At 34.3% G+C, this 18,244-nt stretch overlaps 1 protein-coding gene across 1 annotated transcript; it reads left to right on the top strand.

Moving 5' to 3' along the window:
- Positions 1–552: 552 nt before the first annotated feature.
- gsg1l2b (gsg1-like 2b) lies at positions 553–17,293 on the top strand. Its single transcript, XM_051123699.1, has 5 exons — positions 553–1,022; positions 3,377–3,424; positions 4,767–4,919; positions 15,399–15,510; positions 15,681–17,293. The coding sequence occupies exons 1-5, from the start codon at positions 722–724 to the stop codon at positions 15,979–15,981; spliced, it is 915 nt and encodes a 304-aa protein (XP_050979656.1). The 5' UTR covers positions 553–721; the 3' UTR covers positions 15,982–17,293.
- Positions 17,294–18,244: the final 951 nt, after the last annotated feature.

Here is an 18,244-nt window from a genome sequence, read left to right on the forward strand (position 1 = left end):
CTAATAAAAACCAGATGTGTCAAACTGGAGGTGTAAATATGCTCTTTGATGATTGGCTTGCGCGACAACACATCATTGGAATTTTCCACTCCAGTTGAAATTTTTGAACTTGAACTTTTGACCTGGCATATCACCTGCTAGCTGCAATCGTCACCCAATTCGCATCGCTCTGCGCAAATTCACATCTATTTGTGAATTATTCAATTCACTTTTGGTGTGAACACACCATTAGACTATTAAAATAAATGTTCAAATAGCGTTATATTTTGTGTGAAATTGAAAATAGTAGAGCCATTAGTAACCATTAAATTAAAAAAACTGGCCATTTGGACGTTTTGGAAAAATTTTAAAACAACATTTTTAAAGCCTAAACCTAAAAATGATAACCTAAACCTAAACAACGACAGAGATAGGAAACACTTGTTATATTCCACTGAGTTCAATTTCAGCTCATAAGAAAGGAGATCCAGATGTTGTCAGGGTGCTTTGTGAGCACTGGATCCATGCTGATTAACATATTTGACGGGGAATATCTGACTGGGCGCTGTGACCTCGCTGCTTTCATTGTGTGTCTGACATCACATGAGAAATGAAGCGCGCTCAGCTCGCACAACTCTGTGAGAGGAGCGAGAGAAGCACCGCACGCCAACACATGACAAACCACCGGGGTTAAACACCACCGGACGGGACTCGAGCAGCAGCGGGATCTGTGTTCACCATCATGGGGATGGACCGGCGGCGGAGAGCCTCGCTGGCGCTCACCTTGAACTTCCTCGCGTTGATCCTCGCCATATCTGCGCTGACCACCAGCTACTGGTGCGAGGGGAACCGGAAAGTTGTCAAGCCCTTTTGTACCGGACCGGTGACCGTCAAACAAACGCACTGCATTAGATATAACAGCTCAAATATCAACGACAGCCGGCTTGTTCAGTATATTTGGGAGACCGGCGAGGATAAGTTTGTTCTGAGGAAGTTCCACACCGGCATCTGGTTCTCCTGCGAGCAGAACGTCGACCTTGTCGGTAAGGATGCGGTTTTTCTTCCTGTCATTCCGGCAAACAGCAAAAAACGTTTCGTTAACATTCCCATTAAGTTATGAAAACGTTGTTTCTAAATGTTTTTAAACACAGTCCAGTTTTTTAAATGTATTAAGAATGTTACCTTTTGGTTACGTGCGTTACAGGAACATTCCAAAACGTCATGAGAATGTTACATTTACCGAACGTTCTTCTTGGTTATATGAAGGTTAATTAAACATTCCATTTTATTATCATGAAAAAGTTATGACAATATTACATTTGAATGTTCTCTCAACGTTAAAACACCATTTTTTACATTTTAAAAACGTTTTTCTTGTTTGTGCGAACGCTGGATTCTATTCTTTAATTTTGAAACTATTGTGAAAATGTTATTTCTGAATGTTTTTTTAAGTGTTCAAATCGTCCATTTTTAAAAAATATAAATAATAAGAATGTTTCTTCTTGGTTATGCGAATGTTAAAGCAACGTTCCATTCTATCATTTTGAAAACGTTATGAGAATGTCGCATTTGAATGTTCTCTCAACATTTAAAATACACGCTTTTTTACATTTGAAGGATGTTTTTCTTGGTTATCCAAACATTGGAGAAACAGTCAATTCTATAATTTTGAAAACGTTACGAGAATGTTGCATATGACTGTTTTCTCAATGTTTTAAAAAAACATTTAAGGAACGTTTTTCTTGGTTATGCAAACAGAGAAACATTGCATTGTATCATTTTGAAAATGTTATGAGAATGTTACATTGTTATTACTGAAGAATGGTATTGAACATAGTTCTAAAGTTCTGAAAACTTACAGATAACATCATTAGGATGTTCCAAGAATGTTTTTTTAAGAACGTTCTATAAACATTACCACATTAAATTACCTCCTATTTATATAATCTTTAAATAATATTAGTGAAAGTCAATGTTCCCTGTTAGTTGGGTTTTCTTCATCCAGAATTCAAAATCCATCACTGTGTGAATCACTAAATAAATTATGACTATCAAACAAGCCTGTTTCCTTTTTAAAATGTATTAATATCAGGGGATTGCTGTAGTCTGAACAGCAGATCAAAAACTCGTTTTCTTCATTGTGATAAACCATTTGACAGGTGATCTGGTTTTATTAGGCTGTCAACTAGTGCTGTTTATCTGTTTACCTCTAAACCTACTGACCTATATCCATATACATTACTCATTCCTCTAGGACTAGAAAATAGTTACAGATGTTTAAATAATGCTTCTTTCTTTGTCACTTTAGAGTTCCATTTGTTAACATTAGTTGACAATTAAAACATTTACTAATACATAATTAAAATTAAATATTAATATTATTTAATGACCCTGAGCTAACAAGAACTAACAATGAGCAGTTGTAGTTTTATTAACTAACTTTAACAAAAGATGAATAAATACTATAACAAATGCATTGCTCATTGCCAGTTAATATTAGTTAATGTATTAACTAATAGGACCTTTCTGTAAAGTATTATGTTTTCTCACTTTCATACTGTTTGGGGAAAAAACAGTTTTTTATATTTTCAATTATTTTTAAGGATGGCAGATTTATATATATTTACAGATTTATTCTATTGATTAAGTGTACTTTTTTGTCAATTTTACAGTAAAAACCTGGCAGCAGTGGCTTTCAGAAGTTCACTTCTACTATAAATAGCATTTATAAGCATTATAAAATGGCTTTTTGGTGATTTTATGTGGTACAGTTCATAACTGTAGACCTTTTGTTACTGTAAAATGTGATGGAAACACAATGGAAGACCATCTGATGACGTTTCAGCAACAGATAAGAGCATAAAAACAATCACAAACCATCAATTAGATAACAAACATCATACTGAAATAATGCAATAAACATAAACTACATGAAACATATATTAAGCACTCCAATGCATATAACTGACAACAAAGAAAACATTAACATGTATGTGATGGTTCATGTAGGAAATTCTGGAAATGCTCCTTTTCCATATACTGTTAAGTCAAATAATACTTTATACTGTAATACTAATACTTTGATTATTAAAAATGCAGTTTTAATCATATTTTACCAAAATACTTGTTTTTATATGTTGGAAAAAAAGAGTATGAATGAGCTTATAGTTTGCTTATAGTTTACAGTTTACTGACAGTAAAATTACATGTACTGTTTTTTATACCACAGTTTGATATTTTTTACAGTATCATTTTTACATTCTCTCTTAAAATGACTAACATCTTTTTACTGCATTAAGAATCATGAAGTAAAATGAGACAATGCTTATAGTCATAACAGCATAAATAACTTAGTGAATCTCACACTGTTATGCTGAAACTCTTTTCCCTATTGCAGGCGAGAAATGCAGAAGCTTTATAAATGTGGCTCCTCCTCATGAGAGAGGTACGTCTGTCACTTTTCATTATGAACTCTGGGGACCATTAAGATTTTGCATGATGTATTAAATAGGGTGTCGCTCAGGTCCTTGCCGAAAGCGCTTCGACTGATGTCTGTTCTTTTATTTTGCACATGCTGTCTGGAGGTCCAGTCACTTTTAATCATGCTTGATTTTTTTAATCTTTCTGCCAGCCGTACACCTTCCTCATTCTCATTTATGCAGAAATATGAACATGTCAATACGATTTCATTCTCTCAGCAGGCAGCGCCAGCATCTTTAGCACAATTGTTTCTGAGTGTAATTGATAGATGCCTGATCCAGACTAAAGATCCATCAGATGCAATGATAGTTAATCATGACGATGATGACACAGGGTGACTCCTCAGTGTAATTCAGCTCATTCTGCCCTGACCGTGACAGAGCTGAGGTCTAAATCAAGAGTGAGAAATAATCACCTTTAGGCTTTATATCTCTGGAGATGAAACGCATGTATCAGTATAATGATATTCTTGTAGATTATAACCACAGAGTCTTACTCATGAGTAATCTGTGCTCATGTATTATGATGAAGTCATGATGTGTTTATATATGGGCGATACATGTACAGACCATTCATATATGGGTCAATGACAAATACATATACAGGAAAGAAATAAAGAAAAGAAAAATGTATGATTTTTAAAGTATCATCTGATATTGAAAACGGGAGTGATGATGCTGAAAATTCAGCTTTGATCACAGCAATAAAATACATTTTAGAATATATTCACATAGAAACAGATATTTTAAATTGTAATAATATTTCACAATTTTACAGTATTTCTGATCAAATAAATGCAGCCTTGGTGAGCAGAAAAGAAACAATGTTTAATTATTTTTAGTAAAATGGACTGAACTTTCGTCTCTCACAGCCTTGTTTTCATTTATACTATGTCTGCAACTAGAAAACTAGACCGCATCTTCCACACTTTGGCATTTGTGTGAATATTGTTATCATCCTCCCACCCAAAGTGCATGTGACAGCATGAAGATTTCCACCGAACACTATGAAATATGTAGATGCATCCGCATGCTTTCAAAGTTGAAAAATTCTTTTGAATCTACTGTCAAGTTTCTGGCATATAAATATTTCAGCCGCTCCCCGAAGGGAGGCCCTTCTAAATAAGCCCCAGCGGTTCAGTTTGTCGTTCTCCGTGAGTGTCTGTAGCTCCACATCATCTTAATCAGCGGCTCCATCCATTTTCTCTCCTCATCTTGATAGAACCAGACTCCTCCATCCATAATTTCCTCAGGGCCTGTCAGAAACTCCCTTGATACACATCGCTTCTCTCTCTCATATCCTCGCAGGTGTTTTGTGGCTCTGCATTGTAGCTGAGTGTCTCTACATCTTACTGCTGGCCACCGGAGGAATCCTCATGTCCATCGAGGTCTGCCATTTTGGAAACGTCATCGATGGATTGAAACTGAATGCCTTTGCTGCCATATTCACGGTCCTGTCAGGTAACGTGTTGCAGATAGGTTGGCATTACTGTAACACCAAAGTGAAGGATTAAGAAACGATTACCCCCTTAAGGTGATTTCTGGGGTGTTTTTTGACCTTTATAAGGGCAAATTGTGTCATTCATTATGTAAATTTCAGTTATATGAAATCCAATCACCAATTAAATGAAATCGATACTAACAAAAGCAATCTTTGCACTGTAGAAGTGGCATTTTGTGTATTTACACACTATTTAATGCAGCTCAAAGATGCAATGAATGCATTTACATGGCAGTTACAATTGCATAAATAATGATAAGCAATGCATTAATATAAAATATAATATAAATGATACTAAAACCACCAGTAGATGGTGACAAATCTTAATAAGTGGATCACTGATTTACTAAATCAGAAGTGATTCAGAAATGAAGCACGTGACTTGTTGATTTCAGAACCAGGTACTATAATATTACTATTTCTGCCATAAAAAATGCTTAAAATAGTAAAAGTCATATACTAGTGTGCAGTTTTTGAATTTAGCAACTATATGAATGGCTTATTGAATCATTGATTCAACTGATTCTTTCAAACACACTGAATCATTCAGGCATTAAACACTGCTGTGTTGATTGGGGATGCAATGACTGGCGAAGCAGAGCAAAACAGTCCATACTGACAATATTGTGTCTAAAATGTACTCCACTTAAAGGGACAGTTCACCCAAAAATGAAAGTTACCCAATAATTTCCTCACCCTCAAGTTATATGTATATGACTTTCTTCTTTCAGACGAATAAAGTCGGAATTCAGTTAAAAACATCCTGGCTTCTCCAAACTTTATAATGGCAGTGAATGGGTGTTGATTTTTTGAAGACCAATAAAGTGCATCCATCCATCATAAAAAGTACTCCACACGGCTCCAGGGGTTAATAAAGACCTTCTGAAGTGAATCGATACGTTTGTGTAAGAAAAATATTCGTACTTAAATGTTTATAAACCTTTAGAACGTCATCTGGTGGTGGGGATTGGTGATATGGGCTTAAAAATTTATCACGATAATTTCGGGTATTTGTTGCGATAACGATATCAATGACAATAATTCGGGGAACTATGAAATGATACTTTAGAAGCAAATGAAACTAAACCCACCAGTAGATGGTGACAAATCTTAATAAGGGGATCATTGATTTACTAAATCAGAAGTGATTCAGAAATGAAGCGCGTGACTTGTTGATTTCAGAACCAGGTACTATACTATTACTATTTCTGCCATAAAAAGATGCTTAAAATAGTAAAAGTCGTATACTAGTGTGCAGTTTTTAAATTTAGCAACTATATGAATGGCTTATTGAATCATTAACTTAATTGATTCTTTCAAACACACTGAATCATTCAGGCATTAAACACTGCTGTGTTAATTGGGGATGACTGGCAAAATCAGTAAAAAATTGTCAGTCCATACTGACAATATTGTGTCTAAAATGTACTCCACTTAAAGGGACAGTTCACCCAAAAATGAAAGTTACCCAATGACTTACTCACCCTCAAGTCATTATATGCGTATATGACTCTCTTCTTTCAGACGAATACAGTCTCCAAACTTTATAATGGCAGTGAATGGGTGTTGATTTTTTGAAGACCAATAAAGTGCATCCATCCATCATAAAAAGTACTCCACAAGGCTCCAGGAGTTAATAAAGTCCTTCTGAAGTGAACCGATACATTTGTGTAAGAAAAATATTTATATTTAAATCTTTATAAACCTTTATAACATCATCTGGTGGTAGGGATGGGCGATATGGGCTTAAAAATTTATCACAATAATTTCTGGTATTTATTGCTATAACGATATCAATGACGATAATTTAGGGAATCCTGTTTCTTTAGAGAAAAGTATTATCTTTCCTATTTTTACCCAAAATAGGGTGTTGTGAGCATTACTGAGTACAAAAGTAATGTGAATTAAATAGTTGTATTTTCTATACTGGAAGCTGCTAACACCAAGACGAATTTCTTGTGTGTAACACGCTTGGTAATAAAGCTCTTTCTGATTCTGATTCGGAAGCCGGAGGGCGCTCTTGCACAGAAACTCCACATATGCTTCATAGCAGAAGTAATAGTACTGACGACACTTCAGGAATCTCTAATCCAGCTATCGCTGTAGCTTAACTTGAAATAAAATGCATATAGAGAAATATTAACTGAGGACACTTGACGACAGTAAACATTACTGCAGTATATGGTTTGTCTGTGTTCTTCAGGCAATCTTGGGTATTTTTATAAGAATAAAGTATATTTATAATGCAATGCTATTCGACATAGCCTTTATAATACTATAAAATAGTATGATTTCTGCCTCATTCTGTGATATGAAACCACGGCCGATCACGAAAGGTTATTTCAAACACTCGACTATGTTATGAAGTTTATTTGGAGAAAAAGCATGCCAATAACAACAGGTTTGTAAACAGGCTCATACACATGCAAAACTGTATCGCAGACGTGCTGCTACTGTTCTATTCAAGACTCAGACCGATTTTTGTCGCACTATAAAGCCCTGACCAAACCAGTTCCAGATTGTTGAAGGAGCTCCTCGGTTTCACGTCTGCCTTTAGCCATGTTGCTCAGCACTGATGCATTTACAAATATGTCAGCAGCTAGACTTTATCGTTATTATCGCGGGAAGACTAACTGTTATTGTGGGGAATTTTTTTTACTGGTATATCGCAAACGATAAGATAATGCCCATCCCTATCTGGTGGAACGCCACTCTCTCATGTACATGCAGTTAGCGGAAACTAGTTATTACGGTTTATAAAGTTTTAAATATGGATATTTTCTTACACAAATGCATCGATTAACTTCAGAAGGCCTTTATTAACCCCTGAAGCCATGTGGAGCACTTTTTATGATGGATGGATGCACTTTTTTGGACTTCAAAATCTTAACAGCCATTCACTGCTATTATAAAGCTTGGAAGAGTCAGGACATTTTCCAACTGCATTCGTCTGAAAGAAGAATGTCATATACACTACACCTAGGATGGCTTGAGGGTTAGTAAATTATTGAAAAATTTTCATTTTTGGGCAAACTATCCCTTTAGTGTCCACTAGATCATAACATTTTTTTTATTTTTTATTATATACCATTGTAGAAAGTATAAAATAGCAATCAAATGAGCGTCTGGCTCAAGCCTGTGCCTGCAGGCAAATATGATATTACAAAACTGCACCGTCAGACCTAAAACTGGATGAATGGCCACACTAGTTGTATATGATCAGCACGTGCTTGTTGTTGTTGTCTCTGATTTTGATGCTGATTTTTGAGTGAGCATCTTTTGTCAGGCTCTACCCTTCAAAGGTCAGCAGTCTCATTGTGATTCAGACCTGTTAGATCCACATTCAAGCCACATTGTGTTTGATTGACCAATTAAATAATCAAAAACAGGTCCAGCAAACATCCCTCGTCTATACTAGCTATAGCAGTGCTTTAAAGCCCACTAACAGCTGCCCTCATGGAGATGCATTACTGGTCGATGTCTGTCTACCTGCAGGCTGTCCTCTGCCTGTTTTTTTGTGGTGAATGTCTTTGCATTTATGTGGTATCACAGCCCTGCCTGTTCCCCAGATACGTACAGAAACATCCGGCTCAAAATCCCATATAAGCCTCACTGTATTGGTTAGCAGTACTCTTGAATGTCATCCAGGCTATTTTTGACAGTTTCACAATTTAAGGGCTTATAGCGACATATGCGTCAAAATTCAATCTGCTTAAATCCTGCTCTACTGCTCTACTGATTTATATATTTCAGTGTAGCATTGACTATGCGAGTCCACTCTATGGAGGGGGAGTTACACTGTAGTACAGTCAATATCCTACATTTATGTTGTTATTATTATTAAAGGAGAACTCCACTTCCAGAACAGCAATTTACAAATAATTTACTCACCCCCTTATCATCCAAGATGTTCATGTCTTTCTGTCTTCAGTCGTAAAGAAATTATGGTTTTTGAGGAAAGCATTTGAGGATTTTTCGTCATATAATGGAGTTGATTGGAGTTGAAACGATCCCAGCCGAGGAAGAAGGGCCTTATCTAGCAAAACAATCTGTAATTTTTTTCAAAAAATACAAATGTGTATACTTTTTAAGCACAAAAGCTCATGTAGCAAAGGCTCTGGGATGCGTGTTCACGATGCTACGAATTAGTGATGGGTCGTTCTTCATTTTGAACGAATCTTTAATGTGACTCGGGAAGAACGAGTCGTCTCGGGGAGTGATTCGTTCAGTCGCACAGGCGCAACATCCTATTAGGTTCTGTACTGGAATTAGTTCACCTGTTTCGAGTCTTCGGGTTTTCTGAGTTGTTCGTTCGTCTTATGGGGCTGTCACGTGATGAACGAATGACTCAAACCCGAAAACTTGTCAGATAAGAGGTGAGGTGAGCTAATCATAGACGAAAGACCCAGGTAAACAGTGAATTAATCTTTACTGTTTCTTATAGCGTTATAGTTATGTGTTAGGGTAGTAACAAATAGCATTTGAATTATATTTTGCTAAAATGAATGAAATGAACGAAAAAGATTCGTTCATTTTGCTGAACGAGACTCAAAGGTCTGAGTCGGTAAAATGATCCGAACTTCCCATCACTACTACGAATCATGTCTAATTCATCGTCTGTGTACTCTGGCTCAAAAAGGTAGAGTATGGTGAAAAACTCCATCTTATTTTCTCCTTCTACTTCAGAATCGTCCGACAACGTTGTACCTTTTTGTTTGTAAACAGCGTTTGACTTACTTGCACTTTCTTAATCTTTGCGTGTTCGCTTTGTAAACACTTCTGCCTATGTTCCGCATGACCTTTCGACGTGATTCAATAGTACCTAGCCTGTGCTACACGACCTTTTGTGCTTTTTATGTGTGAGTAAATTATTTGTGAATTGTTGTTCTGGAAGTGGACTTCTCCTTTAAGATTATACTATCTATATAGTATTGCATTAAAGGAGACATTCTTCTTTCTACACACTTTATAATTACTAATGAACGTTTGCACATCACATTTACTGGTATTAAAATTAGTACCTCCCATATCAAAATGCACTTCTGTATTTAAATGAGTCTTTGACCAGCCTAAATGTGTGTCAAGCACAGAGTGAGATTGCTGTGAGACCTTTTGTGTCATGTTAGAGTTTTATTATTGCATAAAGGCTGAGGGATGAACTTACGGCCCACTGTCATCTCTTTCTTGAGCTCCATGTGAGAGCGGGGATCATGAACGCTGTGCTGCATGGGAATGGAGCTACAACCTCAATTAGCTCCTGTCTTCGTTTGACACAATCAACAGAAAAGAGCAGACGACTGTATTCTTAACACACGACACGTTTAGATGCGGTCAAGCATTAAGTGCATGATGTATATTGAAAAGTTTTAAGTTTAATGCACTTAGTCGCATAGATAATTATGTTTTGTGACTCTAATAACCCATTACCTTTGCCTGATTTAACTCGTGTTTTAGTGCTGTTGTAGATTAATGTGATTAGACCAGTCGAAAACAACCAAAGATAGCCTCATTAAACCAATAGCAATAAACATATTGTACAATCCTAAGTAAAGGGATATGCCATGCAAAAATGATCATTTTGTCATCATTTGCTTAGCTTTGTGTTGATTTTAATAATAACAGCAATAATAAAGATAATAATAATAGTCTTACTTTTAATGTAATATATTATCAGATTAAAAACATTATCGTATTATATTATCAAACTAATAATATAATCACCTTAATATATTTATTAATAATCGTCATCAGCATCATCTTTCCTTTAATGCAATATACCGTAATATCAGATTAAAAACATATATTGTATTATATTATATTTTTTATGTATTTTTTTATATATTATATTATATTATATTACGTTATTTTATAGATATCTCTTTATAAGTACACCATGCAAAAATGATAATTTTGTCATCATTTGCTTAGCTTTGTGTTGTTCCAGACTCATTTTTAATAATAATAATAATAATAATAATAATAATAATAATAATAGTCTTTCTTTAATGTAATATACTATCAGATTAAACACATATGTTATATTATATTATATTATATTATATTATATTTTTATCAAATTAATAATATAATCACCTTACTATATTTATTAAAAATAATCATCTTCATCATTGTCATCAGCATCATCTTTCCTTTAATGCAATATACAATAATATCAGATTAAAAAAACATATATTTTATTTTATATTATAATACGATAATATTATATATATTATATTATATTATATTATTATTTTATAGATATCTCTTTATAAGTAATGGGATACACCATGTAAAAATGATAATTTAGTCATCATTTGCTTAGCTTTGTGTTGTTCTAGACCTGAATGATTTATAATAATAATAATAATAGTCTTACTTTAATGTAATACACTATCAGATTAAAAACATGTGTTTTATATTATATTGTATTATATTATATTATATTATATTATATTGTATTATATCATAATCAAATTAATAATATAATCACCTTAATATATTTATTAAAAATCATCATCATCATTGTCATCAGCATCATCTTTCCTTTAATGCAATATACCGTAATATCAGATTAAAAACATATATTGTATTATATTTTATATTATAATATTATATATATTTTTTATATTATATTATATTATATTATATTATATTATATTATATTATATTATAATTAAATTAATAATATAATCACCTTAATATATTTATTAAGGATCACCATCATCATCATTGTCATTCAATGCAATATACCGTAATATCAGATTAAAAACATAAAATGTATTATATTATATTTTATATTATTATATTATATTATATTATATTATATTATATTATATTATATTATATTATGTATCTATAATTAAAGGTATACACCATGCAAAAATTATAATTTTGTCGTAATTTGCTCATCTTTGTGTCATTCTAGACCTGCATGATTTTTAATAATAATAATAATCAAACTGAAAACTGAAATCATGATCTTTATATATGTATTATTCATAATAATAATTATCATTGTTATTATCATCATCTTACCTTTAATGCAATGTAACATTAGAAATAAAAACTTATTATATTATTATATTTCAGGAGCTGTCAAGCTAAAAAAAAAACATAAATAAAAAAACAATTAAATGTCCTTGTGAGCTATATTGTAAGTCTTCTAAAGCCGATAATAATTTAGTATGAAAAAGAAAAGCTAATTGGTTTCTAAGTGTCTCATACCCAAATGCGATGTAGTTTGAATATTCAAAAGTTTGACTGAGATTTGCCAGCAGAGGGTCACTGTAGAGTCTTGGAGGATTTATTTTGTGTTTTTACAGTATTAATCTATTATATAGACGCCCTGAAGGAATCAATCACATCCTATGTCCCATTTGTGCTGTCAGTTTGCTGAAAAATGATGCAATAAAAATAACCAATCATAATTCTGAAGGGTTATTGTAGTGAACGTGGGCCGCACTGGCCGGGGATTCTGCTGATTCATGAATTATTGCGATTAACAAGCGCTTTTTATTGTTATTATTCACTAGCATGTGTTTGCGCAGATGTCTGCATACAGGCGGATCATTGCTGCGGTTGTCATGGAGACGTGAGGGTTATCGGTCAGACACGCGTGTGAGGATTTAGATGGACGTGATACTAAAAGAGACACAAACAAAGTCTGAAAGCTCAAACTGTCTCGTTCAGCTTGCTTTTGTTGTTTTTCCACTCAATTCTGTGATTTAGCTTTATTGAGTGGATTCGCAGTGGCTCAGTATGCAGACTTAGTGAGCTGTAAATAATGTGTAATTTACCTCTGTCCTTGCTATTTCTGGTGAGGTGACTTTGATTGTCCGGACTGCAGGTCTGACGCTGTTGATTATGTCCAGTTTGCCATCTGGCCACAGCATTTAGACTGCTTTCACTTCCATATAATGACTCCATTAAGCAGGAAAGCCTGACCTGTGCTGCTGCTAACACACACACACACACACACACACTCATTTATTTCTACATTCAGAAAGATTTCCTAGCACGTCCTCTGATTGATATTAAGAGAAAATTACGTTCAAACAAGATTATTCAGCTGTGAACATCCAGATATATATGATGAGAACAAATAACATGCATATAATGTAGATGAATGGCTATGCTATAATTTTGTCATTTAATCTTATCATTTCATCGAAATATCATTTGTTATATTTGGTCAGTCAAATAGTTCAGAGGTTAATTAATCTAACCTTGTGTCTCTGTAAAAGAGTGATCTTTGACATTGCATTATGTTATATCTAATATGCAATATCAAAATTGTTTTGAAGTTTGTTAATGAGAAATTTGTGGACACATGTTTTTAAAGGAAAAGTTATAGTTTTTGTGTTGAAATATTGGCACTGCAGGCCCAGAGTGGCATGTTGTTATTATTTTTTACTTATTGCAAAGAATATGTTATTCAATAATCCCATGCAACATTTTAGACATTGTTGCTATAATGACATATCTTCAATTACATTATGTTTTACATTAATGATACCATAAAATTATATATAAATATGAATAACAATTATCATTATACATTCTGTAATAATGTAATCCAGTAGTGGGGCAAGATGGCTTCTTTAAATATATTTCAATTTTGTGCTTTAATAACTAAATTAGGAAATGCTCTATTTATTTCCTATAATACATGTATGTTTACACTTTAAAAGTAAATTTACATTATTCTTATAGACTACCAGTCAAAAGTTTTTGGATTAGGATTATAGAAATTAATACTTTTATTCAGCAAGGCTTTAAATTAATCAAAAGTGATGATAAAGACATTTATATTTACAAAAGATTTCTATTTCAGATAAATACTGTTCTTCTGAACTTTCTATTCATCAAAGAAGCCTGAAATAAAATTACTAAAAAAATGTAGCTGTTTTCAACATAATAATAATAATACATGTTTTTTGAGCAGGAAATCATAATATTAGAATGATTTCTGAACGATCATGTGAGTAATGATTCAAAAAATTCAGCTTTAAAATCACAGAAATAAATTACATTTTAAAAAATATTCAAATAGAAAACAGTTATTTTAAATAGTAAAAATATTTAAAATATTTACTGTTTTTGCTGTGCTTTGAATCAATTAAAAGCAGGCTTGATGAGCAGAAGAAACTTCTTTAAAAAACATTAAAAATAATACTGTTCAAAAACTTTTGACTGAAAGTGCATCATATATATATATATACACACACACACACACACACACACACACACACACTTAGGGAACTGTGGAAAGATTGTAATCAGTGTCGAAACACCCCTTTTTTAATGAACAGGTTTGGCTATTCAGCAGCACAATACTAAGAGGTGCATAAAAATGAAAATGAAAAAATGAAATCCGCTTAGACAAACATTTCTAGTACACTTGGGCATTTATTTTCATGACAATACCCCTATTTATACCTTGTCAATGCCTCAAGATATATTCTCTGAAACTCCACTTTCAGAACAATAATTTACAAAAAAATCTACTCACCCCCTTAATCATCCAAGATGTTCATGTCTTTCTGTCTTCAGTCGTGAAGAAATTACGGTTTTTGAGGAAAGCATTTCAGGATTTTTCGTCATATAATGGACTTCATTGGTGCCCCGATTTTGAACTTTCAAAATGTAGTTTAATGCAGCTTCAAAGGGCTCTAAACGATCCCAGCCGAGGAAGAAGGGTCTTATCTAATGAAAGGACTGGCCATTTTTTTCAGAAAATAAAGATTTGTTTACTTTTTAAGCACAACAGCTCATGTAGCACAGGCTCTGGGATGCACGTCTACGACACGACATACTATTGAATCATGTCGAAAGGTCACACGGAATGTAGGCGGAACCACAGACTCAGTGTTTACAAAGCAAACGCGCAAAGACTAAGGAAGTGCAAGTAAGTCTTAAAAAGTGCTTAAAAAGTATACAAATTATTATTTTTCAAAAAAATAATAACCGACCGTTTTGCTAGATAAGACCCTTTGCTAGTTTAGAGCCCTTTGAAGCCACATTTAAACTACATTTTGGGACACCAGTGAAGTCCATTATATGAAGAAAAATCCATAAACCATAATCCAAATTTCTTCACGACTGAAGACAGAAAGTCATAAACAGCTTGGATGACAAGGGGGTGAGTAAATTATTTGTAAATTGTTCTGGAAGTGGACTTCTCCTTTAATATGAGCTCATACAAACTACATTGACTAATGATAAATTAATTAGTTAGATCAGTGTTAAATGTCGTTCAGCATGTGGAACTGCAGGGTTCTGCAGGATTGACTGTTTGAGGTGTAGTGTCATATGAGTGTGTGATGCTGCTAATGTTTTATGATGACAGTGTGTTCATCTGTGCCGTGGTTCAACACTGCCTCCTGCTGGTGACAGACAGATCAGTCTGTAAAAGTTTTTTTCTTTGATGTGGTTCACAGGTCTTCTCGGTATGGTAGCACACATGATGTTCACTACAGCGTTCCAGCTGACCGTCAGTCTGGGCCCGGAGGACTGGAAGCCACAGAACTGGGACTACAGCTGGTCTTACATGTACGTTCACACGTCATGTGCTCTGTTGTCTAAGATTAATAAGCATGAATCCCAGGGATAGAAGTTTTGAGGTTTTTCAAGCTCTGAAAACAATGCACTACACATATAAAACAGTTTTTTTTTACATGTAACTGTTTTTGATTTGAAACCCTCTTGACTTCTTCCTTCAGCTTGGCTTGGAGCTCCTTCACCGCCTGCATGGCCTCCTCCGTCACCACCATCAACAGATACACTAAGACTATTCTGGAGTTCAAACACAAGCGAAGAAACATTGAGAAGAACCTGAAGATCAAGCAGAAGCTGCTGGACCTGGACTCTCCAGACCAGGTGTGGGACATGTACATCAGCTCCGTCCCCAGCACGGCCGAGGAGTTTCTGGACCTGTCCAGTTCTGGACGCAAGCTCTCCGCCAATTCAGTCTTCCTGGACCTCAATGACCTGCCGTCTCCACAAGGAGAGGAGTACTGCTGAATCCTGTCATCATCTACATAACTTCTAGTGTTAACAACAGACTCTGGCAGCTGGAAAAGCTTTGATTGAAGGTGATGCGTTAAGATTTCATAACTGTTGCGTAATGTATGGTTTGATGTTGTGCTGTTGTCTGAAGATGATGCTGTGAGTTTTAGTTTGTTATTAATGTGCTGCTGACATTGTATGCGTAAAACGTATTCTGGCACCGGAACTGCGACGAATGAACGATTGTTCTCAATCCTAGAGAATAAACTGTGACACAAGGCATTTTTTTAAATCTAACTATTGAAATTGCATTACAAATATATTCCCATTTTTTGATTCAGTAGAAAGCGTCTTGACGTCAGTGAAAACTGCCTGCTGCTTTAGATCTTCCCTCTGCTGTATTATGAAGTCATTACCAAATCGATCCTGAGGATCTTTTTCAAAATCAGTTTTAATGAGACACAAATTACATTGCTGAGTGCCTTTGTTTGAGCTATTGATCTTGGTTCTTTAACCGTAGCATGCAAGTCCTGGAACAGTTTATTTTATAGGCTATTTGATCATCCGTAATTGTCTCAATACATATCAAATTATGTAAAGATTGCTGTTTCATTTAGCTCCATTTTATTAACCTCATCAGCTCTATAGTATAAATTAAAAATCAATAATTTTGTTGTTAATTGTTAATGATTTTGCATTCTGCAGAGTGCAAAGATCTATACGTGCGTAACTGTGAAAAGAACAAGAATTGAATTCTAGGTCAGCTAAGCGCATGCAAATGTTTGGGATTAAAGAAGTGACTTTACTGTGGGACGCTGTGTTGTTCTGTTTAGGATGGAAGAACATGATACATGAGGTCAAGTTACTTGAATTCTTCATCATCTCTTTAGGTTCTGTATATTTGATCTCATTCAAATCATAAGAATAAATAACTTATCAATTTATCCATTTGTTTCTAAACTGTCTAATGCGTCTTTGTACTGCCAAAATGAACTGTTTACATTTTATGTGCAATAATGAATGAAACATATAGATCAAATACTTTTTTACAGTAATGTACACTGACCAACTCCTTCTAGACTAAATGTGTTAACTGCATGTCAGCTTATGTCAGACAGTTCATGTTTAATTTGATTTTTTGTGTTCTCTCTTGATTTAACTGCTGTGTTTATTTGTTTGGTTTGGTAGGTTGTTTTTAATCATTGGTTTTCTTTGACTTTATGTTGATGAAATGTATATTAAGTCTTTTACAAAAGCAGCAAGACATAGAGTAATAACTATAATAAATCAATGCATTATAACAATAAAGAATCTTTATAACCTGAAATCTTGCGTTTTTCTTTTGTTTAGTTTCTGCTGGGATACACTTGATTGTTTTGACCAGAGGGTGGCGCTATAGACAGTGTTTTACCAATATAGTGGAACTGAACCGATTGACATTATTATACACAGCTTGAGGGGAAAATGAGAGTGTCTCTTTTAGATTTCTGTCGTTTCTCTCTCTCTTTTCGAAGAAAAATCAAGTGACACCCTCAACAATTATAAACAATAATATTGTGGTCAAATAAACAAAATGCATTTGTATTACAATTAATATGACAACGTGTATAAAACAGCAAGGAATCACTCGAAGGTAGAATCCCTGTTTATATTTAGGTAGGCAAACTAACCAGCTTGCTAACCTTATATCCAGTATTTCCACCCCTTTTTGTTGTAATTATTCTGATTATTGTCAAATATAATAGGCCTACAGAAGGTACACTCTCAGAAATAAAGGTACAAAAGCTGTCACTGGGGCAGTACCTTTTCAAAAGGTACACTTTTTTTACCTTTTAGGTACTACAATATATTTTTAAAGTACTAACCCTGCTGAAAAAACCCCCAGCTAAAACCAGCCTAGGCTGGTTGGCTGCTCTTAGCTTGTTGTTCCAGCTGGTCTCCCAGCCTGACCAGTTAAGACCAGCCTGGAAGTGGCCAAAACCCCTCTAAAACCAGCCTGCTGACCAGCTAAGACGAGCCTGACCAGCTAAAACCAGCCAACCGGCCTTTCTTCAGAGGCGTTTAGCCTTTTTCAGCAGAAAATATGGACTCTTTAGGTACAAAAGTGTATCATGGTGTTTCAACTTCTTGCTGAAAAAATGGTTTCCACTACAAATACAATTACAAACATTACAAACCATAAACCTTTAACCATTAAAACCATTAAAAATGGTTTCCTGTAGTGTATTTTGGGACATATTCCATTAGGTTTAACAAACCACCAATAGAAGGCGACCAA

This window comes from Labeo rohita, chromosome 12 (assembly GCF_022985175.1).
Source record: "Labeo rohita strain BAU-BD-2019 chromosome 12, IGBB_LRoh.1.0, whole genome shotgun sequence".
Classification (NCBI taxonomy): Eukaryota; Metazoa; Chordata; class Actinopteri; order Cypriniformes; family Cyprinidae; genus Labeo; species Labeo rohita.